Here is a 26,506-nt window from a genome sequence, read left to right on the forward strand (position 1 = left end):
CTCGTTTCACACAGTCCTTTAATTTTATACCAAGAAGGTGGTGGACATTCCAAGTGAAATCAACCAACCCACACACACAAACAGCTCAGCAGGTTGCACCCCATGCTGGTGAGAGGTCAATATCCGAGTAAAAACAATCGGGAAGAGCAACATCTACAATTGGCATGGATGATTTGTGTTTAGTCACCCTGGATATGCCTTAGACAATCATTTGTTAAATTACAGAGACACTGGGAACTTGTAAAAACATTGTCACAGAATTTCTCTTCTCCCCCCACCCAGCCTGGAGAGATATTGGCAGACCAATCTGTGCCTTTATCACACACTGAATAACAACATCTCCATTAAAAAAAAAAATGCACCGAAAGGAGACCACTGTCCATACACAGAGATTGGAATCCGGTGAGGACTTTGTTAAAAAGACGAAGGGCTTCAGAAGTGCATCAGGAAAGGAAAGTTGAGGAGCTGTTATCAGGGTGTGTTCTAAAAGGGATGGCATCTCCTAAAGCCCAAGCTGTGATTTTAAAAACCACGGGTGGGAGAAGGGGCGCATTAATAAAAACAGACTGTGCCTTGGAAGAAGGAAAACCTGGATTTAGGATTTGTGCAGCAAAATGTGTCCATACGTCCATGCTGTCCCTTTCAGGGGCTGTTCTCGCTGGATGGCTGGGTTGATATGCTCGCCCACTTACCTACCCTCAGTACCAAACTGTCCACAGAGCCATGATTCCGTCAAGCGGCCACCCAAGCTCATTCACATCCGAAATCCAGAAGGAAGACGAGCTGCTGTGGCCCTGGAAAAGGAGCAAAACATCCAAGACACATCCCCACCCCAAGGAGAACAAAGAAAGACTTTGCCAAGTTATCGGCGCCCATCCACCATCTGAAGCATAGAAGAGCAGGAGCCTCCTTGAAGGCCTCATGAAACAGATGATCAATCTATCACACATCCAAGGCGCTTCCATTCAGAAGCTCCTGGAGTCTTCAGAACGTTGGGGATTTCCCCCCACCCCAGCCGCACGGTGAGAAATCCTCTTAGTAAAACAGAAAATCAGAACCCAGGAACAATTTGTAAACTTCTGCGGGAGGGGCATGGGGATGAGACTGGAAGTTGGGGTGTGACCCGGTAGCACATTCCTGGAAATCTTGAAAGAAGCGCTAAGGCAGCTGGTATCTGAATTCCATGGAGGGAGATTTCCATAAAGACGCTGTCAGTCGTTGCCCGCACGGTAATTGTTCAAGTGGGAGTTCGTTTTCCTCAGGCCTCTATCTCCCTCTACAGGCACTTGGTGGTACTTCAGTTACCTGTTCAAAACAAAAGCAAACAGGTTAAGATCTAGGACCTTGCTGTCTTCCTAAGCCCATCCTTGTGCCATGTACCAAGCCTCCTGTGGACCAGAAGCGCATGGGCTGCTGTGCACAGAGTGAAGTCCTGCAGCAGCGGCAGTATTTTCCAGCATGGACTTGCCATTATTGCATGGATCAGCCCGCTGAATTTTACTTCGGAACTGGTGCCGCATGTGCTCCAGCATGGACTAATCCCTTCTTTCCATGGGCCCCCCTTGTAGCTCACAACCACAGCTAGGCCGGCCTGGAAGGGCCGTGACCAAACTCTCTCTTTACCCAGGCAGCACGACCTGCAAGGAGAGTTGTCCTCAGCAACTTCCCACCACATCCCCCTGAAATCCCAGCGCAGTCATTGGCATGCAGCAGCAAGGGCCAGAAGTTGCCAGATTTTCTGCACACCACATTTTCTGCACTTCCTCTTCCTATGACACAGTGCGACCACTGCTTATTTTTAGGCAGCGCTCAGCTGCGGCGAAGGGAACTAAAACCCCACGTCCACCGACTTCCTATGGGTTTGTTTCCATTTCCCCGGCCTTGCCTACACTAGTGTTTTATGGTCTAATACATTTCCCATTGGTGCATCTTCCTGAGGGGGAGCACGAGTGTAGACGGCAGCCAGGGCTTATCACTGTCCTTTAGACTCCCCCTGACCAGGACTACGGCTTCCACTGAGCTGCAGATGTCTTAGTGCAGGGGTGGCCGACCTGGGGCTCCGGAGCCACATGCGGCTCTTCAGAAGTTAATATGCGGCTCCTTGTATAGGCACCAACACTGGGGCTGGAGCTACAGGCACCAACTTTCCAATGTGCCGGGGGGTGCTCACTGCTCTGCCACAGGCCCTGCCCCCTCTCCACCCCTTCCCGCCCCATCCCCTGAGCCTGCCATGCCCTCACTCCTCCCCCCCACCCCCAGAGCCTCCTGCAAGCCACCAAACAGCTGATCGGAGGTGTGGGAAGGGAGGGGGAGGCGCTGATTGGCACGGCTGCCAGTGGGCAGGAGGTGCTGGGAGCAGGGTGGTGGGGGGAGCTGATGGGGGGCTGCTGACATATTACTGTGGCTCTTTGGCAACGTACATTGGTAAATTCTGGCTCCTTCTCAGGCTCAGGTTGGCCTACCCTGTCTTAGTGCAACTCACTGGGCTGTGTTATGGGTCCCCTCTGTGCTAATCCACAGAGGACATGATGTGACGTTGTGCAGTCTATATGGTTTTATAAAAATATGATAAGTGAATATAATGTAACTGGAATACGCTTCATGCAAAAGGTCTCTTGTTAGGTATCATTACAAAGTTTATAATCTACTGAGTGTGATCATGCTATTTGTATAAATGTACCACTCTTGTATCTAAAACTAGAAATATGAAATATAACTCTGAGGGCCTATTGTCATTATGTAAAGTGTGGGCCATTAATGATGGTTTGGAATCTTGATGACTCCCATTAACCAGGACCATTGTCTGCAGATAGTTGTGTTTACCTGTTAGTCTTCCTGTATATGTGTGTGCTGGCAAGTGGGTAATGAAGTCTTGCAGTGACATGTGATCATGTCACCTGAACTGGAATCCATCTTTAACCTGGTGCTTTTCCAGTGAGGGGGGGTGGAAACCCAGAGGGACAAAGGGTTCCCGCCTTATGCAAAAGATATATAAAGGGGTGGAAGAGAACAGAGAGGGGGGAGAGGAGCCATCATGAAGAATCCCCTAGCTATCACCTGAGCTGCAACAAGAGCTGTACCAGGGGAAAGAATTGGGCCCAGGCCTGGAAGGTGTCCAGTCTGAGAAAAACTTACTGAAGCAGCTCTGAGGGTGAGATTATCTGTATTCAGTTTGATTAGGCATAGATTTGCGCATTTTATTTTATTTTGCTTGGTGACTTACTTTGTTCTGTCTGTTACTACTTGGAACCACTTAAATCCTATTTTCTGTATTTAATAAAATCACTTTTTATTTAGTAATTTACTCAGAGTATGTATTAATACCTGGGGGAGCAAACAACTGTGCATCTCTCTCTATCAGTGTTATAGAGGGCGAACAATTTCTGGGTTTGCCCTGCATAAGCTTTATGCAGGGTAAAACGGATTTATCTGGGTTTAGACCCCATTGGGAGTTGGGCATCTGAGTGCTAAAGACAAGCACACTACTGTGAGCTGTTTTCAGGTAAACTTGCAGCTTTGGGACAAGTGATTCAGACCCTGGATCTGTGTTGGAGCAGACGGGAGTGTCTGGCTCAGCAAGACAGGGTGCTGGAGTCCTGAGCTGGCAGGGAAAACAGAAGCAGGGGTAGTCTTTGCACATCGGGTGGCAGCTCCCAAGGGGGTTTCTGTGATCCAACCCGTCACACATGAGTTGTTACAGCCACTAACTGCAGAGCCTTGACTCTTTACTCATGCTGTACGAGCGCCTGCTTTTAGCTCTAGAGGTCCCTAGTTCAATCCGTGGTGCGTCAGGCAACATGGTGCCTGTCACGTTAGCTAGCCAGAGCAGGAAAAAACAGCCTGTTTCTCTCAGAACCTGGATCGGTCATCCAGTCCTGTCCCCTGCACTGAGGCAGGACTAAGTATTATCTAGACCACCCCTGACACAACTTCCAATGCCAGAGATTCCACAACCTCCCTAAGTAATTTGTTCCAGTGCTTAACTACCCTGACAGTTAGGAAGTTTCTCCTAATATCTAAACTAAATTTCCCTTGCTGCAACTTAAGCCAATTGCTTCCTGTTCTGTCCTCACTTGATAAGGAGAACAATTTATCACCCTCCTCTTATAACAACCTTTTATGTACTTATGTCTCTCCTCCCCACCCCACCCCCACCACCTTCTCTTCTCCAGACTAACCAAACCCATTTTTTTTTTTTTCAATCTTTCTTTGGAGTTATATGGAAAGAGGAATTGAGAGAGAAGGTGGTTTTGCTGCATTTAAAAAAATATCTTGGTGACTATCAGAATTCTTATTTCCTCTTCTGTAAGCAGCTTCAAAAGATTCAAATGAAGCAAGGTTTTAATTTCAATTTTAACGCTTAGTCTCTCCCCCTCTATAAGAAAGGAAACTGCAGCTGCCATTAATCCAGTCACATGCAATGCTCACCGTTGGCAACATGAGGTTTAGGTGCTGGGCTGGTTACTTGTTTGTTATCAAGGTAATACACGCTTCTGTTTGGAGAACAGCGCGCTAACGATCTGTCTACGCTGCAATCAGAGGTGTGACTGCAGCAGGTGCAGACTTACCTGAGCTAGCTTGGATCTAGTTGGCTTGAATAACGTTAGTAGTGAAGTCATGGCCCCCAGAGCTAGCTGCTGGAGCATAACCCTGCCCGAGACCCTGGGGATGTACACTGGCACCTGGCCCATGCCACTCTGGTTATTCCAGCTAGCTAGATCAAAGCTATCGCAAGCAAGTCTGTACATGCTGCAGTCACACCTCCCAGGTGCTGTGCATACACACACTAAGTGTAGAGCTACCACCTGGCTCATATTTGACTGGCCGGGCCGTTTTTTTTAAATGGATTTGCCAGTTGCCAGAAAAATAATGTAATCTGCCGGGTTCTCTTTTTACATGGGTCTAAACATTTGCATCATCATCACCACCACCACCACACTCCCCTGGGATATCGAACGTGCAAAGTTTCTGTGCCCAGCTGAAGCTGCCGCAGCGTTCCCACTTCGGCAGTTTAGCAACAACAGATGAAAACTGTTGAAAATACAGCAGCTGTCTGCCCACCAACACGCAAGTGCACTGCGCGGGTGTGGGAGAAGGTTTGAGTCATGTGAGAACACGGGTGAGATTATCTATATGCGTTCTCTCTCTAGATACTATAAGTAGCTGTTGAAGGGGCGGGGGTTGCAAAGTTGACTTGTGGTTGGGGTAGGCTTGCCTTGGGGGGGGGTGGGGTTGCAGGTTTTTTGCATTTCAAAGGTGGTAACCCTATCTAAAAGTCATCTGCTCATAATACTTATGTGAACGCACCTTCCACATGCTTTACTAATATTAACCGAATCAGCCTCTCAACACCCTGGTGAGGCAGCAAGAAAGACTGTAAGCTCTTTGGAGTGCGGCCTTTGCCTTCCTATATGTCTATGCAGTATGTTGCTAAACAGCATCTTGCCCCCAAGTGGGAAGTTGAGGCGTTCCTGGGATATAAAATAATACCCTCGCCAATCTCCCACATGCGCTTCAATTTAAAGACTTTACGCAAAGCCACACCCAAATTCATCATCCCAGCCACGATTAGACCTTGGGTGTTCGCTAGATCATTTGACCGCCATGTGCTCAGGACTAATATTAGTTACACTAATGAGTGCTGCCTCTGAACAGCTGCGTGCATGGAGCAATGGGAGTTGGGCTGCTGCCCTCTGCCACCCCCACCCCCACCCCAGACAGCTCATGTGTCGCTAATTTGCTGCAAAAGCTGCTTATGCAAATAGTTTTTTTAAAAAACAAGTGTGGCCAGGAAGCAAAATCCTGCTCCGGTTTTTCAAGCCTTGCATTTGTATTGGGAGCGAACAAGGAGGAAAAAATGGGTGGCAGGAGCTCACCCAAAGATATGTCGTGTCTCTCCCTCGTGCGCAACACCCAGTTTTTGCCAAGCTCCATGCACACCCAGCTGCTCACGGTGACTCCTTTTTCGAGTTCACCCCTCTGTACGAATGGTGGTGGGACTGTACCCTGAAGGGCCAATACAGGTCAGGGAACTCTGCAAGGCTTGCAGCTGCTTTTGCAGAGACTACAGTGCGCAGTGAGCCACCTGGATCTGAGCAGATTAACCATGGCACCGTGGGACTTGTCTTCATGGGCTGCAGCTCCATAGTAAAGTCAGACGGCTTTGCCAGAATCTGTTCCATCCAACACTGGGTGATATTCAGACTCCTACCCATACAGCTCTCAGATGGGCAACGTCTCAGCACCCTCCCAGCTCTGCATTACGTTCCTGCTGGGCTACGCCTCAAAATGGAAACAGGACTCTGAACATAGCCAGGCAGTAAGAGAGGATGGTCCAGGGATTAGGACACTAATTTATGACCCAGGAGACCAGAGCTCAAATCCTTACTCTGCTACAGAGTCTTGAGTGACCTTGGGCAAGTCACTTAGCCTCTCTGTGCCTAAGCTCCCTCTCTGTGAAGTGGGGCTAATTGCATTGCCCTACTTCCCAAACCTCACAAGGATACTGTGTGGATAAATACAATAAAGGTACTCAGTTACTAAGGAAATAGCGGTACCACGGATAGGCAGGTAGTGGCAGTAACCACAGATCCCTATCGACACTCGGCTGCATGCGTTGTCAATTGATATATGGGCAGCTAAAGGGTCAAGAGATACAGCTTCTATCCCCATCTGCACCACCGACTGCCTCTGTGCCTTGTTTCCCCATTTTCCACACTTCCCTATCTGACAGAGGCCATGTGCAAATCACTTCACTGATGCTTGTAAAACACCCAGAGATGGACAGTTCTCCTGCAGGAGTGCTGCAAAACCAGCTGCAGTGGAATTCTCTTCTCTCGCTCTAGCGGCTGAATTCATCTCTCTTAATAAAGCTCGCTGTTGTTTTCCTCCTCTGCCTCCATGCTGCCCATGGCAATTACCCCGACTACAGGAATGAGGATGCGCACAGGCAGGACTCACAGTTAAACCTTTACCAAGAATGACGGAATCTCACACTCAGCCGTGGAGATTCAAGGCTCAGGTGCTTGTGAATTCGGCCTTCGTCTGTTCAGCCTCCGTGTTCTTGGGGGGTTCGGCGTGCTGGTAACCCCCCTCTAGGCTCTGTGAAGGCTGATGCAAACCTCCGTAGCGACCACAGCAAAGGGAAGAGAGCAGCCGGGTCCTGATTACACGAGTGCAGAGGACAAACATGATGCAGTTGGCACCTCCCTGGAATGTGTTCCCAATTCCCTGCAAGGGTAGGAAGAGAAAATTAGCTCCAAGCAGTTCCAGGAGGTGTCTCTTCCCCCATCCCAGAAGCAATCAGATGCTGGACTAGGCCAAGACAGTCACTGAACGGGCAGAGCAGGGGGTTTCAGCCTTGAGAGGACAAGGGTCTGGGACATCATCCCTGCACCAGAAAGAAAACCAAGCCCCTAAGCAGTCAGGAAAGGCGGACAACTCACCTGTGTTTAGAAGGGAACATCTCCACAGTCACTGTCCCGCTTTAGAAGGGCAAAGACAGCCTGTGCTCTGGCCCCATCCTAAGAGAGGCCAGGGCATAGGGGGATGGAGAAATGGTGGGGAAGAGTTAGAAAACAGAGGGAAAGAAAAAGACACTGGGGAGGAGAGACCCAGGAAAGAGCAGAGGCAGGGAGAGAAGAGAGAACAACAGTTGAGACAGTAAACAGGAACGTTGAATAAAAGAGTGAGAGGCTAGTCAGAGACACCCAGACATGAAAGAGGAATCAAGAGATGGAGAGGAAAAAAAAGGTGTGTGTGGGGGAGATAAAAAGAGTCCGGGGACAGGAAAACGAAGGCCCTTCTATTTCACAAGACCCTTGCTTTACAGAACGTGCCATATCTGTGTATTAGTGGAGGGTCGGCTCGAACAACAACAACAAAATCCATAAACCAAGCTAAAACTAGCCTGGCTTTGGAACTCCCTGAAGTAGAGTAGCAACCCCCACAGACAATCTCTCAGATCCTCTTTCTGTTTGAAACGTGGCCAGAGAGGTGTGAGCACCTCCAGCCAGCCCCTCGCATGCGAGACATTGGCACCCAGGAGGAGCAGCTCAGCTCTATTCCGTTGGAACCAACGGTCCCATTCCGGGAGAGACGTTCACCGAGTTCCTCGCCTACAATATGGATCTCCCTCTGCGTCCTTGGCAGCTGGGACGGGGGAATCTCTTTTTGGCTGCAGTTTGCCCCTCTGGCCACTAGATGCTGCTGAAACTGCTGCTCCTGGGAGGGTATATTTTGATGCAGCAGAATTTGATGTTTAATCACTGTTGGTTGGTTTTCCTCCCTCGGTTCACAGAGCTGGGCCATTCGCAACAGGTCTCCCCAGGCATTAGCGCCAATCAGGAGTGGGCTCTTTGTGAATTATAAATAGATTAGCAAAAATATCCGCCAAGAAACTGCTCCACCACAGCCATAAAAAAGGCTTTGCTGATCCATAGCAAAGTCGAGATACGTTTCCCAGAATCATGCAAGTCTTGAATGTTATATGAGAGGAAGAAAATACTGTTCAGGGCAGCACTTCCCAAAATTGTGGGAGCGAAGCTCCCCACCTTTCAGGAAAATCAATCATGCCCATTCCCTGCAACTCTGCTGTCTTGCTCAAAAGCTACCAGTCTTAATGCATTCATTTTCCAAGCCCCGCCCATCCCTGGGAACATTGCCCTCACTTTGAGAAACACTGGAATATCCTGTGTAGATCTTCAGAATATGACCCTTCCTCACCTTTCTTCCCTGCTTTGATGAGCAGTGGAATAGTTAACCATTTTGAGATTTAAAGTATATCATCCTGGCCATCTGAACAGAATGGGGCAGCCCACATCGCTGAGCTATTGTTTCAGGCTCTCTGCAAACACAGGCGGACATCTGCTGCCTTTGTTATATCTGGGTCACATTTTGAAGGAAGTTTTTTAAAAAGGAAAGCAGAGGTGCAACTGTGCACCCTGACTAGCTCTCCCAGAAGGATCACGCTCCCACTTTAGGAAATGCTGGTTTAGGATAATGAGTCATAGCCTGGTCTATTTCAGAGAAAGAAATGGACATCTGCCCCCCAGCCCAGGTGCCTTTGTAAAAAGAATTGGGAGAATCACACTAACTCTTTCTTTGTGCACTCTCGTGCTCATAGAAAATTATATAGCTTGTGCACAGTGTTCAGTGAGAACAGGAGAAAAGCCTCAATTGGAGTAGTGTGTCTAATTCTGGGCCCCACGCTTTGGGAAAGAGCTGTACAATTTGGAGAGCTTCCAGAGGAGAGCAGCAACAGAAATAAAAAATGATAAAAGGTTTAGAAAACCTGACCTATTAGGAAAGGTTAAAAAAAACTGGGAAGGGTTAGTGTTGAGAAAAGGAGGCAGAGGAGGGATATGATAACAGCCTTTGAATATGTTAAAGGCTGCTATAAAGAAGACTGTGATCAATTGTTCTCAGTGCCCACTGAAGGTAGGACAAGTAGTAATGAGCTTAATCAGTAGCCAGGGAGATTTAGGTTAGATATTAGGAAAAAAATGTCTAACTCTAAGCGTAGCAAGCCTATTCCAGAGCTTAACAAGGGAGCTTGTGGAATCCCCATTGTTGGAGATTTTTTAAGATAGGTTGGACACAAACCTGCCAGGGAGGGTCTAGGTTTGTTTGGTCCTGCCAAAGAGCAGGGGGCTGAACTTAATGACTTCTCAAGGTCCCATCCCAGCCCTACATTTCATTGATTCTATGCTCTTGGGCTAGCATGAAGTCTTTGCTGGTGGCATGCACGCACAAATCATGCAGGCCATTTTCTGAGTCCCTGCACGGTTACATCTAGTCCCGAAAATGGCAGGGGCCAAAAACTGCATGTCTCAGACGTGGGCAAGCCCATCACTTCTCACCCACCCCCCCATCTCCCATATGGACCTGTCAGGTGAGTGCAGCGACCGGCAGGTACTTACGTGCAGGACCACCAGGACTGAATTTTGCACGGCAGGGGAGCTGCAGAGGGTCAGGATGAATCGGACAGTGCTCCAGATGCGGAGGAAGATGAAGATGAGCGGGATGAGGATCAATTTCTTATCTGCTATGGAAGTCCTGGGCTGAAAGGCAGGAGCCCTGGCTAGTATGGGGCGATATTCAGAGAGTGCCGCACGCTTCAAAGGAAAGAAAAAATGAAAGACTCTGAAGTTCCAATACTAGGTTATTGCAAATGCTCACGCTGGTGGCTTCTTGCCAAAGCCAATTAACCCTTCGCATTCTGCCCTCTGCTGCACTGTCAGCCAAAGGAACACCCAGGCCGTACAGAGACTGCCCAGGTTGGACTCCAGCCCAGCTACCTATCTGTTCTTTGGAACACAGATTTTGGGCAAAATTCTGCCCGTTAACATAAGCAAACCCGGGGCAAAACCAAGACGGCCACCCAGATGTAAAGGAGGGCAGAATGGGACACCTCGACTTTTTCAGTATTCTACGTGAGCACCACATACCACCTAGGTTGCTAAATAATTAAGAACAATCACAGCTATAGCAACGTAAACATCAGTAATGCTTAACAAAATAGGTTCGCTGGTTGTCGAGAAACCTGGGTTCCATTCCTGGCTCTGCCACCGAGTTGCTGCACGGCCTCTGGCAAGTTATTTAATCTGTACGTGCCTGTGAAATAGAAGTAATCTCAGCCTGCTTTTATAAAACCAAGATCCACAGATAAAAAACAACTATAAAGGGCAAAGTATTAATTATTATTGCCTCTGTGGTCTCCAAAGTACTAATGGTCTATTCAGAGCCTTACATAACCACACCACTGTAATAACGTGTGTGAGGCAGGGAAGGATTATCCCCATTTTACAGAGGGGGAAATCAAGAGATTAAGGGCCAGATTCTCAGCTGGCGAAATGAGCAGAGAGCCTCTGAACTGACACCTCTCAAAAACCTGCACAGGTGTCCCGCTGAAAACTCCTCCTCCCTCTCACATGTGTTGCAGAGCGTATAAAATCTTATACCCTTCCCTTCCCCCAACCCCCATTCCTCCTGCTCCTCCCAATGCTAGCAGCCCCGCCAGCAAAATCCCATTGCCCCAGAAGAGTCGGTGCAAACACACACAGACCTCACAGGGCAGCTGGGAGTTAGACCCCCTCCAAGGACCATCAGTAAAGCCCCAGCCATTTCTATAGGGGTACAAGACGCTCTTGGGAAAGAATACAACCTGCCAGCATTCTGCATTCCTCTCCTAACACAGCTGCTCTCACAATCACGAGAAAGCACGTGTCAGAAACCCACGCCGGCTCCAAAGCCAGCAGTGGTTAAACAAGCTGCCAAAGTAGGGAGGGAAGATTATTTATTGCTGTTCCTTGGAAATGGCAGACCCCCCCCCCCCCCCCAGGGCTGGAGGAGAGCGGTGAGGCCGCAGTCCTAGGGCTACCAGGCTCAGGACAGCTTCAAGCTACAGGGGAAAGCTCAGGAGAAGGGAGAAAAGCTGCAGTCCAGATGGCCCAGCCTGCTGCTGCCTCCGGCCCTCGGAAACCAGTTACAAGAATCGGCTTTGACAACCGCTTGCGTTCAGCTCCCTTCCTGCAGAGGAATCAGAGCCCAGGGCACGTGAGGGAGAGGACAGTGCCTGAAAGTCTCTGGCACAGAGCAGACGGGCGGGGAATGGGGGAGATTGGGTTTCCAGACAGTTACGCTGGCATCTTTGATAGAACACAGAGTCCCGTCTAGTTCAGAGATGGGCGACAGGTGATAGGCAGCCACGAACCTTCTTGGCCTCCTCTTCCCAGATCTCCAGGCACTGAGGATATTCCCCAGTGTTTCCAATACAGACATGACCAGGTGATGCCCGGTCTCATGGCAGGAAAGCCGGCCATCCTTCGGGAGATGGCAAGCCAGGTTTCCTGATTAGAGCCGGGTGGGAGAAACATCTCAACTTCTGGATGTCTAGCCTAACCAATCCCTTAGCTGTCTGCTCTCTCTAATTATCACCCTGGCAAGCAGATGTGACTGCGCTGGCGGCCAGGGGAAGACAATATTTTTAGAGTTGGCTTTTTTAAAATCCATAATTTAGGGCAAAAAATAGGAATCTGTCCTCTGGAGGTCCCGGTGTCCTGCCACTGTGGCATAATTTAGGTTTATATTTCCACATTGTTCAAGTGCTAACCTGGCCCTCCAAATTCTTGTCCTTGCCAGAGGTTTCATTGTTATTTGCTGTATAGATTGAAAGCTCTTTGGGGCAGGAGCTGAATTTTTTATTAGGGGTGTGTATCCAGTGCCTAGCACAGAGCAGCCACTCAAGATCCCACAGCACTTTTTGCCAGGCTAAGGATGTTTGACACCCCCACTCCCCCCAGAGGCCAAATTCAGGCCTAGTGTAGGTGGATCAACGCCACTAAAGTTGCCTTGGATTACACCAGGTCTGGATTTTTCCCCCCCAATGTCCTACTCCAATATTTACATTCTACCTTTCCACATCCCCTCCCCTTTACAGTTTTTAAATGGGTGCCATGTTCATCTCATGCTAAGTCACTGGGTAGTGGTGCTGTGCACTGTTGCTCCCCAGAGATGGCTGCATTTTAGGGATGGACGAAGCCATTCCAATCTATGTAGTTGACAGCATGCCTTGAGAGTCTAAGTGATATGAAAATACCATCATAAGTCATCCTTATTTAAAGCAAAAGCACCCAGGGTACCAACCGCTCTATTGATGTGCTTTTTGATGAGGATGTAAAGGACTGGTAGGATCACATACGCCAGCAGCTCCCACAATTTCCCTGTTAACAGCATCCACAGGACCTGATCCGCCGCTTCCAGGTTGACCCAGCACCAGCCCACAGAGACGTTTGACGCATCATAGCCAATCTTCTTCAAAGCGACAGCAGCCACTGTGATGACAAGTGGGACTCCCCAGCTGAGAAGAGAGAATGGGAGGGAGAAGAGGACACGGTTCAGTTCATCGTCACCACACAGTGAAGAGCTGGGGAACAGGTCACAGACATAAGCAAACCTTCAGCGCTGAGGACACTGAAGTGTCCTGGGATAATCAGCTGGTGACTCCAGCACCCAGACAGCTGGGAAATCCATCAACACACCTGGGAACCCCATGGTGCAGCAAGGCACAGTGCACGCCAACACCCTTCCCAGGTTAATTCTATCTCAGGACCTGCACAACAGCTGGAGACGTCCCAAATAATCTATCCTAGGAGCTGGGCTGGATTTCCTACCCTGGAAATCACGTGAAAGAGACACAATGACATTTCATCCCCCTGCTTCCTCTTCCACTTCCTTATTCCCCCCACATCAGACAGAAGCAGAGGTTTGTTTTGTTTTTGTTTTTAAAAAACAGGGTAACATGGCTCGCTCCGTTCCAGAGAGTACCGATGCAGCAATTATAACATCCTGACACTTCCTCTTGTCATTAGAGACAATCACTGAGGTGACCTATGATTCACCCAGTTCACTCAGTCTAAAGCGCAGCACATCCTTGAGCTGAAGGAAGGAAAATCCAAACATGGGGAAAAAAATAAGAGTAGGAAGGGAGAGATACAACTAAATCCTCCATATGGAACTATCTGGGATGGTGGATCAGTTCTACTGATTTCTCTCCTGCCTTTATTAGTGCCACAGCACTGTAGTATTTAGGAAACTTTTATGATCCAGCAAGAAGCCCATGCATCACAAAAGCCCTATTGTGAACTGTTTTATATCTGAACAGAATACAGTCCTGTCCAAAGGCAGGCTCAGCCACGGTCAATGCCATCATAACGTAGACTCGTCTGCACCTGACAGTCCATGCAATGAAACCATCTTTCAGGGTCCCTGATCTCAAGTTCCGTATGCACAAGTGAAAACAGGAGTTTTGCCTACATGGGAAGTACAGGACCTGACTCCAGCTAAGTGACTTGGACATCTACTCCTTTCTCCCAAGTTCTCTCAGCTGGCAGGATACCACCAGTTCCCCGCTGGGGAGAGGATGATAGATAGAAAGAAAAGCCACGGGTGACAGATTCTAGACATGTTGCTTACTGACCTACAGGAAGGTACAATGGAGATGCACATGGCATAAGACTCCTCTCCACAGTTTCAAGGATTTAAGCAAACAGTAGGTCTAATCATGTTGCCTTGAATCCTGTGCAATCATTTCCACCAGTATAAGATGCTACCAAACAGAATGGCGACGTTTTAGATCTATTTTATCAGTGCAAGGTAAGATCACCAAGGAGCCAAAGTTGCAGCTACCATGCAACCAAAAAACAATGGGGGCTTGGACAAGAAAAGTCTTCAGTTTTCGATTGCTCTCAATTTGTAGCATTGGCCACATGACATCAGTTTGCAGCATCAATTCCCCATTCTACTCCGACAGGAGCATATAAACATGCAGACAGGTCATACTCAGAGAGACCCATCATTTGCTACTACCACCGCAGGTGACCAGCAATATAATCTTTCATCCTTTTTCTCTCTGCCAGCCCAAACTCTTGAGTTCTACCAGAACACCCCTTCCTTGGCTCTTCATTGCCAAATTGCAGTCATCTGTAGCAGTCCGCTCCATACTCCTCCCTGAAACACGCAAGCACCTGGACTTGGTGTATGAAAATCTGCTCCAGTTGGAACACTCTATAGAGTATACTGATTCAAGAGCGAATCAGCAGGAGCCCAGTTTTCAAGCATGGACAATGACAATGGGCATCTAAATCCTGCATTTAGACGTCTAATGGGCATTTAAATAGAAGTGCCGATTGGTTAAATAAAGGCATTAAACATCCTACTTCTTCTTTGGGCAACTACTTTGGAAAACTGGACACCTGGTAACTTTGGGAAGGGGGGGTTGTTTTTGGAGGGAGCAGAATGTATGTGTGTCTTTTTAGGGAAAAAGCACTGGTGGCAAATACAAGAATTGATGAGAGAGCAGAGATGAGCCTGATGTACGTAGTTCGGACCCAGAGAGGAACTTGCCGAAGTTTCAGGGTGTTCAGAGCCAGTGTTTTGTTTCAGGACCACCCCAGTAGATGGCTGCAGCCAAAAACAGAAGGGAAATGAAGTCATGGGACAGCTTGGGCAGCCCACAAAAATCCATAAGTGAGAACCACAGGAATTCACAGACTCAAGCATAAAACGTTCCCCCCCTGACCCCAACTCCCACCCAGTATCTTATAGTGCAGAGGACAAGCCTAGCCCCTGATTCAACTAGCTGTGAATCTCTCCCTGGCTACAATGCCAGCCCATATTTACTTGGAAACAAAACCGGCCCCTTCCATATTATTCCACCCTGCAAGGCCTGTGGAGGTGGCAATAGGCATGATCCTCAAGAGCTGAAAAAAGTAGCCCAACAGTGACAAAAGCCCAGACTAAACACCCCTCCGGGTGCCAAGAAAACAAGGCAAATGTCCTATTTCCTTATTCATCTTTCTAGGTTCTCAATCCTGCTTGCCAGATGATCCTGAGCAGCTACACTCAGTAAAGGATACATGGGAGGACAGTGCTCTTGAAATCGATTCCAGATCCCTTGTCCTTTCTAACCAGCCAGTCCACATTTTTTCCAAGTCTAGTATACAGCTGTAGGTGGGGGTGGGGGGAGAATAACTACCACACATAATTAATTAATACAGAGAAAGCAAACAGTGCCCACAATGTATAAAGTTTTCTATGGTGCTTATCACAGTAGTGGCCGAGTGCTTGACAAATATTAATGAATTTATCTTCATTACCCCCAATGTGTTGCTATGCCCATTTTACAGATGGGAAACTGAAGCACAGAGAGATTAAGTGATTTGCCTAAGGTCACAGGGGGTCTGTGGCAGAGCTGAAAACTAAATCCAGATCTCCTCAGTCTCAAGCACAGGGCCTTAACCACAAACCATCCACACTTTCTCTCTCCAGGTTAAACATCAATCAATCACGGTATGGTGTGCTTGGAGCTGGGGTTTGGGCTCGGCTCATTATCTCCCATAAACATCAAAATGAGAACTTGCCACAGCTGGCGATCCCTCCAAGTTCAAGGATGATGGTCTTCCATAAAATGACAGCCATTTATTGCTGGTGGAGTCGCAGATCTTGTCACAGTTGGGGCAGACATTTCCCAAGGGAAGGGGCAGAACTGGACAGAAGGTGCCGGTGCGTGATTTCTTTGAACATGGAGACCCTGTTGCACACCAGTGTCCACATGGTGCTTGGCAGGAGGAGGATCATAATCCAATGGCAAGGAAACCAACATCATTGGAGACCTTCATTCTACTGCAACCTTCAGCCACCTTCACAGTCGTTGAGAGAAATGGTCTCTTCATCTGCCTGTTCTGATGTTGAGGACTTGGGGGGGTGGTAGGGGGAGGAGGGGAGATTGCTGTTTGTCTGGAACCTCACCTTCGACGTTGCCGCCTTGGGTGACCCTACCAGGAGTGCGAGATTCCTGAAGGAACCGCTTCAGCATCATGGGAACACTCAAGCCGCTCCACCACCACACCAAGGTCGCCATCCACTGGGGCAGAACAATGCAAACAGCAGAAGCAAATAACCAGACTTCAGATGTTTCAGAAAGAGCTGTAAGCACTAATAGAGCTGGTCCAATGCAGCCCTTTGAAAATACTTCTGCAGAGAGACGTTCCACATGCTATTACTCATGGAGGAGTCCCCCAGTGCATTGGCTTTTCAGAAGTATTCAGACAACTGCTGAGTGTTTGTGAAAATGGCTGTTGAATGCCAGAAATTTCATACATCTTGGCATGAATGATCACTTGCCTGAAAATTATTGCCAGAGCTTGTGTTGTTTGCGATTTTATCATCCTCCAATTTTATAACATTTACTCATCCACTCAGGAAGCAAAAAATTAATATTATGTCCATGTGACGGAGATGGCCAATCATACTCCATGAATATGGAGAGAGAACAGTTCACAAATCACCCTAGGCTGAAGAGTTGTTTATTCAAAGCAATCAGCAAATATTTCTACAGATATCAGGATTGATTTGTGAACAGGAAAAATAAAAAATAAAATTCCTGATGGTTATTCACAACTAACAACTACCCCAGCTCTGACTGCAAATGGGGTTTGCTATTTTTCCACTCTGTTGAGCTTCCCGGCTATTCAACAGTAAATGAATGACGGAGGTCAGAGCAAGACAGGTGCCTACTGGTGTGAAATCAGAAAACTGGGAAGCACTGGCAGTTTCTAAGCCTGGAAAATGATGGTTTGGGATACTAAGCGATGGTCTGAATTGGGCCTTTTAGTCGTAGGTGCTGGAGGTGCGGGGGCACCCCCTGCCTTGAAGGGGTTTCCATCATATACAAGGTTTACAGTTCAGTGGCTCTCAGCCCCCCACTATACAAATTGTTCCAGCCCCCTGCTTTTAGGGCTGCTACAGCCATGCCCGTCCACGCCAGCCCCATGCAGATCACAGAGGCACGCATTCTGGAATCGTTTATTCCTAGGCTACGGGGGCACTCCGTAGCCCATACATATGAAGATATTTTGCTGTTGGCCACAGGACACACCCAAGGGGCATACCAACAGCACAGTAACAAAGGGAGCAGAGGACACAAGGAGCCAGGAATTACTGAATTTTATTCCTGGCTTGGGTTACTCCCTCTCTCCTCCGCCCCTTGGGGAAACAGTATCTTAGGCCCCAGTCTTCAGAAGGGCTGAGCACTCAAAGATGGGGTGCCTGGCACTTCTGAAAATAAGGTATTTAATTTCTATATTCCTTAGTTTTCCCCATCCATAAAATGGGGATGGCTGCACTCCCCTACCTCACAGGGGCTGAGAGGATTCATGTATTTGTAAAGCACTTGGCAGTGTTGCCTAGTGGTTAGATCAATAGACTAGACCCCAGGGGACCATGATTCTATTCTCAGCTCTGTCACTGGACTGCTGAGAGATTCTGGGCAAGTTACTTCCTCTCTGTGCCTCAGTGTCCCCATCTGTAAAATGGAGACAACGATACTGACCTCCTCAGTAAAGTGCTTTGAGATGTACTGATGGAAAGCATTGTTGCAAGTTGGGTTGTTTTATTGGGACTCACAAAAGGGTGTTACACGTCTGGTCACGTGACGTGCAAACACCTGATTGGTATTGCCTTAGCGTGTAAATACTCAGACATGTATGCAGCCACGAATGGCACTTTACCTGATAACAGAAGGAGATGCTCTGACGACACACAAAGCAGATACACTTAGACCTGGAGTAATTAGCCCAGAAGAACTGTCCCCGGCTATTGCTAGCTAACAGGACAATGAGCTAAGCACTATTGAGTTTGGGGTACAAGAAGCTCCCATCTCGGCTTTCCATTTCAGTTTCCTCACACTCTCCTCCTCCCCGCCCCCGCCCCCACAAAGTGTCTGGGGTCAGGCTGTTTAATTGTTCACCTTTTGACACATTTCACGCAGCAGTTTATATTCCTACAAGCGCGGGGAGGATTTGCAGTATGCTGTCTGGGCAAGTCAGGCAGCGACCCGTTCAAGTGGTAGGATTTGTGCTTCCACAAAACCGCAAGTGCATTTTTTTTTTTTTTTGTGAGCAGGAATTTGCATCCTCAAAAAAGGAGGCTGGGCTTCTGGAAATATGAGCCACGAACTGTATAGGGTTTTATCCAGAGATGCACCTTAACCAGAACCCAGAGCCAGGGCCTTCAGCGGAAGTTCGGCAGCGGGTCCTTTACTCGCTCCGGGACCCACCGCCGAAGTGCCCCGAAGACGCGGAACGGAAGGATCCCTGCCACCGAAGACCCCAGGCCCCCTGAATGCTCAGAGGAGGAGCGCTGCTGCCTAGGGTGGCAAAAACCCTGGCACTGCTCCTGCCCAGAGCCAAACCTTTCCCCTAAACTTAGGGTTTGTGTCCTCACCCCCTTGAACTTTGGGACTGGCAGGATCTGCACCTAAATTTTGCAGCTCCTGGCCAGCTTTCGTTTCACAGCATCCCAGGCAATCACCCAACATGGCTGCCAGACCTGGTGGTAGGTCCATAGGCTGTTGAACTTCGAGAGTGTGTGTATACACACACACGGTTTTAGGTTATGTAAGCGGGGGAGGCCAATGCTTCAAGTTTTGTGCATGGGTCTCTTTAGGAGACCTTAAAAGTCAAGGTTCTCTCTGCTCTCCATGGACACTGAAGACTACACAGCACTTTTTAATAAATCAGTCATTTGCCCTGGTATCTTTGGCCCTCACCTCTACCTATACAACATGCTGTGTGCAGTCGCTGGCAGGCTGCTGCTCCCCACCTCAGAGGTGGTTGCATTTCAGTTGGACTGCATGCATGTTGTTGGTAAAATGCTTTGGGAAGAAAAAAATATTTATATTCTATTCCTCTATCTTCACGGGCCACTCTATAAACTTTCTATTCCCACCAGCCTTGGTAGCTAGCAATAGCTGGGGACAACTAGGAGGTCACCTGGTCCAGTTACTCTAGATTTATGAGTGTATCTGGTTTGGGTGTCATCAGAGCATCATTGCCTTCTGTCACCAGGAAGAGCACCCGTCACGGATATGTGACCACGGATTTACACGCTACAGCACTACCGTTCATGTGTTTGCACTGAACTTGACCTGACCTGTAACAGCCTTTGGTGAGCTACCCTATAAAACCAAAGCAAACTGCGAGAGCTTCTGACATGTTATCAGCAGCACTTAAAGAGTTTATGGACAATCTCACCTTCGTGAAAACAATTTGTCAGCAGTACTTGCGCAATACGTTTACGAGCCATTTCACTGAAACCTCTGATGGGTAACACAATAGTAGTTTACATTTACACGGCCCTGTATTTGAAAGGATCCCGAAGCGCGCTGCAGACATGTATGATACATAGACATACACACATGCTCTCTCTCTAACTGCTTAGCTCCCCAATGAAATGCAGACACTTCTGGGTGGACAGAAGAAGCTTTTTAATAGCACCCCACCATACTACACAATTTAGGATAGGAAGCAAAGGAAACTGTCTCCAGTTGAGATTCTACGGGCTATTCAGAGAACCAGAACATAATTAACTAACTTAGAATTTTGTGGCCAGGATACTGGGACTAACACACATTGCAAATGTTTAAACGGACTCAAAATTAACTCCATTATCTTGAGGCCCAGCACAACAAAACTGAAAGAGTAGGATGGAGCTCCCCAGACTGGCTGTTAAAACAGAGCATGTGTTACTCCTCAGTCAATAACCAAGAAACCAGTCTGGCAGGTTTCATCTAAAGCAACAATCCTATTTCCTTAAGAGAAAAAATCCAGGGTAAACCGTCCAGCACACATTCAGCCATCACAGGGGCACGTCAATTAAAAACAAAAAGTCTCTGATTGATTAAACTGAATGTCAGAATGAGAAATGCAACTCCTTTTCCCACCATAAGACACAGGCAACCACAGGACAGCATTTGTCTTTTTAAAAATGTCAACCCTTTTTACGGGTAATTTAACTATGATCAACCCCACTCTTGCCATGCACTCTCTACAGCAGAGGTGGCAAACTACGGCCCACGGGGCCGTCCTGCCCGGCCCCTGAGCTCCCAGCCGGCCCCAGCCCCTCCACTGCTGTCCCCCTTCCCCGGCAGCCTCAGCTCCCCATGCCAGCAGCACGGCTCAGGGGCAGATTTACAAGTGAACCCAGGGTGTCCTGGCACAGACTCCGCGACAATAGGGGGACCCAGGGCCAGGCACTCGGGCAGCTCAGCACTGTGGGGAGGGGCTGCACTGTGGGGGCAGGGGAGCAGGAGGGGGGGGCGAGTGGCGGGAGCACGGGGAACGCGGGCGGCCACGCAGCCGGCTGGAGAGAAACAGCGCTTCTCTCCGGCTGCGCGGCTGCCCCTGCTCCTCCTGAAGCCTCTGTTCATGTTTGCAGGGCCACATTCCGAAAGGGGCTGAGGGTGGTGGATGGGGGTGGAGTCCCGGGGGGGCGGTTAGGGGCAGGGGGTCCTGGGAGGGGGCGGTCAGGGGACAGAGGGTTGGATAGGGGGTGGGGTCCCGGGGGGCGGTTAGGGGAAGGGGGGTCCCGGGAGGGAGTGGTCAGGGGACAGGGAGCGGGGGGGGGGGGGGGGTGGGGGGGGCGGGGGGTCTGGGGGGGGCAGTCAGGGGGGGGGAAGTGGGAGGGGGCAGAGAGGGTGCGGGGGGGCAGGCTGTTTGGGGGGGCATAGCCTTCCCTACCTGTCCCTTCATACCGTTTCGCAACCCAGATGTGGCCCTCAGGCCAAAAAGTTTGCCCACCCCTGCTGTACAGCCACCTATGCCCAGATGGAGTCTCACTGAAATTAATGGGAATATGCACGTGTGTGACTCACTGCAAGATCAGGGCCTTGGTGAATTATCACAATGATTCCTAAACTCTTATCTAATCTACCATTAACCCCTTTTCTTGTGTCAAGGATCCTAATGATTTTATCTTATCTTTAACCCCTAACCATAACATCTTCTCTTTATACAGCCCCCGCTGTCCCTCCATTCAGTTTACTTGTCACCACATGCCCCGGAATCTGTTAATGACATTTGTGAGCTATTCCAGATTCGACCTGTCCTGTTGGATAAGGGATTTTGGACAGTACACAAAGGACAATTCAGTCTGGGCAATAGGACTTTGGAGCCTTGAAAAATAACCAGCCAGACAGCATACTTCCCAAGTTGCGCTTTTATGGCCAAGTTCTCAAGCCACAATAAAGAAAACAAAGGAGGGAGGGGAAAGAGGAGAACGATGCTGATAGGTGGGGCAGGGAACAAGTCCCCACTGGTGCAGCTGCTACACCGGTTTTCTCTCGGAGTTCTTGCAGATTTTTGAAGTTGGTAAAAATATTTCATAGGCTCTGCACGGCAGTGGGTCGGCAGAGTCATCTATGAATCATAGAATCATAGAACTGGAAGGGACCTCGAGAGGTGATCCAGCCCAGGCCCCTGCTCTCCAGGCAGGATTGAGTATTATCTAGACCATCCCTGACAGGTGTTTGTCTAACCTGCTCTTAAAAATCCCCAATGACAGAGATTCCACAACCTCCTTAGGCAATTTACTCCAGTGCTTAACCACTCTGACAGTTAGAACAGTTAGTCTTTAAGGTGCCACCAGACTCCTTGTTGTTTTTGTAGATACAGACTAACACGGCTACCCCCTGATATCTGACAGTTAGGAAGTTTTTCCTAATATCCAACCTAAACCGCCCTCGCTGCAATTTAAGCCCATTGCTTCTTGTCCTGTCCTCAAAGGTTAAGAACAACAATTTTTCTCCCTCCTCCTTGTAACAACCTTTTATGTACTTGAAAACTGTTACGTCCCCTCTCAGTCTTCTCTTCTCCAGACTAAACAAACCCAATTGTTTCAATCTTCCCTCATAGGTCATGTTTTCTAGACCTTTAATCATTTTTGTTGCTCTTCTCTGGACTTTCTCGAATTTGTCCACATCTTTCCTAAAATGTGGTGCCCAGAACTGGACACAATACTCCAGTTGAGGCCTAATCAGTGCGGAGTAGAGCAGAAGAATTACTTCTCGTGTCTTGCTTACAACACTCCTGCTAATACATCCCAGAATGATGTTTGCTTTTTTTGCAACAGCGTTACATTGTTGACTCATATTTGGCTTGTGAGCCACTAAGACCCCCAGATCCCTTTCCGCATTACTCCTTCCTAGGCAGTCATTTCCCATTTTGTATGTGTGCAACTGATTATGAAGCAGAATCCAATAATGGGACTTGGATGTCAATGACCTGCCTTGTCCTTCGAACACAGCAAAGTTTGAGCTGAATGATACCCAGGCATCTTGCTGACGCTTATTAGGACAGAGAGAACATGGTGATCGATTTTGACTATATGGAGTGTGAAAATAAAACCCAGCAAGGTTCACAAAGGCGGGGGGGGAGGAGTTCAGCTTCTGAATCCTCTCTCCCAGTACCTAGTGGTGGCAAGGGATGTCTTGAATTCTTAGCAGGCTGCACAAACAATCAATCCATCCTTACAATTCCCCTCCCCTGCACCCTTGTTAGGTTGGGAAGCATTAAACAGATGGAGAAACTGAGGCTCAGACCATGGTCCCACAAATTACTGATCGAAAAGGAAAAGAACAAATGGACCAGATTCCGCAGAGACTCATTCATTCTTATCAAGTTTGATGGGGTGCAAGTCGGTGTAGAATTTGGCCTCATGGATCTTGGCTCCCATTCCTGTTCCCCAACCATTAGGCCTGCCCTTCTCACTAGCCCTTCTCCCTCTCTCTATAATTTCCGTAGCCCCGCCCCACCACCTTCTAGTTATTTGAAGACCAAATGAAAGAATCCCACAACCCTGTAACATACAATAGCAAAGATCATGTAAGTCACACACTAGACTCTCCGAGCTATCAAGCGGCTTTTGCAAGCTCTCTGATTTCTACTCAGGCAGCCGTGGCCTTAGCTCTTTTAATTATCATCTGAGTGTAAGAATCCAATTTTCTTCTCTACTTAACACTTAGACTTGCTTCATGTTTTCTCTGGCCTATCTTTTAAGATCGGCACAACAGTGTAATTCAATCATCTCCAAAATAATGCTGTTTGTACGTACTGTACGAGATGATTGAAACATTTGACAAAGAAAAAGACCGCAAAATCCACTCGTTGGCTTGCCTTGGAGGGTTTTTTAAAACTATAGCCTTTCCCATGTAATTTATTATAAAAACCTGGCAGCCCAGAGCACCAAAGGATCACTGTCAGGCTGAGCTTGGAGGTGGCACATGATTACACAAGCTCAGATTGCATAATGAAGGCTTTTATTAAACATGATGTGGAAAATCAACTAGCTAAACAGTAAACACTCAGGCGCAAGTTAAACCGTGAGCTATTTTGTCTTGCTTTCCGTCAGATATGCCAAACAGCCTTCAGACCGTTTTTCTATCCTCCTCCTCACTTTCAAACCGCATTCTTCCTACAAAAACAACAAGGAGTCCGGTGGCACCTTATATTAATGCCTGCATCTGTAATTTTCACTCCATGCATCTGAAGAAGTGGGTTTTTTACCCACAAAAGTTTATGCCCAAATAAATCTGTTAGTCTTTAAGGTGCCACCGGACTCCTTGTTTTTGTGGATACAGACTAACACGGCTACCCTCTGATACTATTCTCCCTACAGTTACTGAATTACTGGTGCAAGGAGAGTGGGGGGGGGGGGGAGGAGGCCAAGGAGCTAGGTAAACACACTCTTAATGAGGGACTTTGTCACTAAAACAGAGGCACTAAATACAGCCTCCCTGCTTTGGGTACGGGTGGTATTCTAGTGGGACTCTCTCTGACAGAAAGTCAGAACTATGAGCCAGGATTCCTGGGTTCTTTCCTTGTCTCTGCCAGAGATCCACTGTGTGACTGTGAGCAAGTCATTTCATCCCGCCATGCCGCAGTTTCCGCATCTGGGTTTAATGAGAACTACTTCCCAAGGGCATTGAGACACTTAATTTGTTAATGACCACAAAGCCCTGGCTTGAAAGGGGCTAAAGAAGGGCAAAGTAGCCTCAGGAGAGACCAGGTTGAGTCCCCAGCAGCTCACCACCAATCCTGGCAGCAGTGGGGAAGTTCCAACACACAACAGCCATCCCTACCAACCAACCAACCAAGATCATGGCACTGATGAGCACAGGTGGGACTCCCATCTACCAGCTCTCAGCGGCACTTCTTGGCTGAAGTGGGAGCCCTGGATGAGGGTAACAGCAGTTGAGTGGCCAGAACTCACCCACCTCATCCCGTGGAAGAAGCAGAGCAGGCCAGTGCCCGTTGGCGCGCCCCTCACAATGGTGATGTACAGGTAGAAGGCAATGGCCATGGTCCAGAAGAAGGAGCTGGTGTTGGAGAAGGTGGACAGGGCGCCCTGCAGCACGCAGTCCCACGAGGTCGAGTCGAAGTCCTGCAGCACCCCGTAGAAGTAGGACACAGCCGACAGGAGGTCGGCCAGGGACAGGTAGAGCAGGAGCTGCCGGGGACGGGTCCGCAGCTCGGGCCAAAGGGCATGGGTGAAGACCAGGAGGCTGGAGCCCAGGAAGGAGAGGACACAGGAGACCAGCACGATGACCCGCTCAGAGAAGTACACCTCCGTTGGGGGCATGGTCCCCGTCAGCATGGTGGAGTGGGGCATGGGGGGGGGGGGGGGGGGAGGGGGAGGGGTGTGTCTGGGGGGGAAGGATCTGGGGGAGGGAAAGAAGGAAGGAAGGAGAGGTCAGCAGCAGGGGAATGAAAGGCTGCAGGGAGAGCCCAGGGGAAGGGGGCCCGGCCCAGGGGGAGGCAGCTGACGAAGAAATGAGAGAAGAGCGAGCGGAGGGAGGGGAGCAGGGGCCGGCAAAGCAAAAGCCGCCAGCGGGCTGCGGAGCGAAGCGGCTCCCAGGGCCAGGCCGGCCGGGACGCGGCGACCGCGGGAGGAAAGTTCTGCCGGGCTCCCAGCGCCGAAACTCGGCCCGGCCCCCGCCGCGCAGCTCATCATGTGAGCGCCGGGCGCCCGCTGCCCGGGTCCGGTGCGTGTCTCAGCCCTGCCCGGGCCACGCGTGTCTGCGCCGGCCAATAAACCCGCGCCCCGGCCACTGGGTCCCTGCCCCTTCCCTTCGCCGCTCTGCTCCAGCGCCGGGCGCCTTCCTTCTCCCGCCGCCGCCCCGCCCCGTGCTCCGCCCCGGGATCCTCTGCTGGCATGCAGCCACCTCTGGGGTGGAGCCCCACCGCTCCCTAAGGCCTGCCCCGAGCTGCGGGTGTGAACAATTCACCCCCCTCTGAGCGCTGTCGTTAAGCCGACCTAGCCCCCCAGTGTGGACGTGGCTAGGTCAACAGAAGAACTGGTCCATAAAGCTAGTTACTGACACATCTAGGGAGGTGAATTACCTCCATCAATGGGAAAATCCCTTCCCTGGATGTAGGCAGTATCTACACTATGGCCCTACAGAGCCTGTGCTAGTCTCCTGCCATAGACATGGCCTTAGTGCACAGAGTGACCAGCTATAACAGTATGGGATGGCAGGTGGAAAGAGTTACACCGTCTACATTGAAATGGCGAGGGAAAGGCTAAGTAGGCAGAATTATGTACTTGCTCAAGATGGAAGCCACGATGCGGAGGATAATGCTGCAAAAAGTGCCATGAGATCTTGAATCAATGGCCAGCAGTGGTCTGGACCTTGGTTTTATGTCTCATCCAAAAGAGGGAACTTCCATTCTTGTGTCGATTGCTTACCGGTTTCCAAAAAGTACCTTGTTCCCAGCCTGAAAGTTAATTTTTATGTGTGGAAAGTTTCCACAACACTCCCTCCCGCTGGCTTAGTTTAGATGGCAAGTGACAACTGTTTAAACCACTTAAAGAAATGTTCAGATTTATTTATTGATTTATTTATTTTTGGAGTTCAGAACAGGTTCTTTTGAAAACTTCACAGTTGCTGTCGACTCAGGCCTTCCTGAGGGCATCACCATGGATATGAGTGAAGAAATCTGTATAGAGTGTTCAAAATAGTGTGGTGGATCAAACTTGATTTCCCCCCCCCCCCAATACCGTATTATACAATGTTTGGACAAGCATACAGCTTTAGCATTGTGCGATCAAATACAACCTAACCCCAATCTCTGGCCAATAATTCCTCCCCAGCCCTCCTGACTTACCATGT

General features: G+C 49.0%; 1 protein-coding gene across 3 annotated transcripts; it reads right to left on the reverse strand.

Moving 5' to 3' along the window:
• On the reverse strand, nt 1-25,488 carry GPR157 (G protein-coupled receptor 157). 3 transcript variants are annotated; one of them, XR_004643555.1, is made up of 5 exons: nt 24,611-25,488; nt 12,646-12,859; nt 9,921-10,115; nt 6,961-7,230; nt 1-1,305 (listed from the first exon to the last, which is right to left on the reverse strand). XR_004643555.1 is itself a non-coding variant. In XM_034753582.1 (5 exons), exons 1-4 carry the CDS (start codon nt 25,003-25,005, stop codon nt 7,018-7,020), a joined length of 1,017 nt encoding a protein of 338 aa, XP_034609473.1. In that variant the 5' UTR covers nt 25,006-25,488; the 3' UTR covers nt 1-1,305; nt 6,995-7,017. The 3 variants fall into 3 exon arrangements, 2 of the variants coding, with proteins under 2 accessions (XP_034609473.1, XP_034609471.1); XM_034753582.1 differs by having other exon boundaries at nt 6,995-7,230; XM_034753580.1 differs by having other exon boundaries at nt 6,975-7,230.
• Nucleotides 25,489-26,506: the final 1,018 nt, after the last annotated feature.

The sequence above is a fragment of the Trachemys scripta genome, chromosome 19 (assembly GCF_013100865.1).
Source record: "Trachemys scripta elegans isolate TJP31775 chromosome 19, CAS_Tse_1.0, whole genome shotgun sequence".
Taxonomy (NCBI): domain Eukaryota; kingdom Metazoa; phylum Chordata; order Testudines; family Emydidae; genus Trachemys; species Trachemys scripta.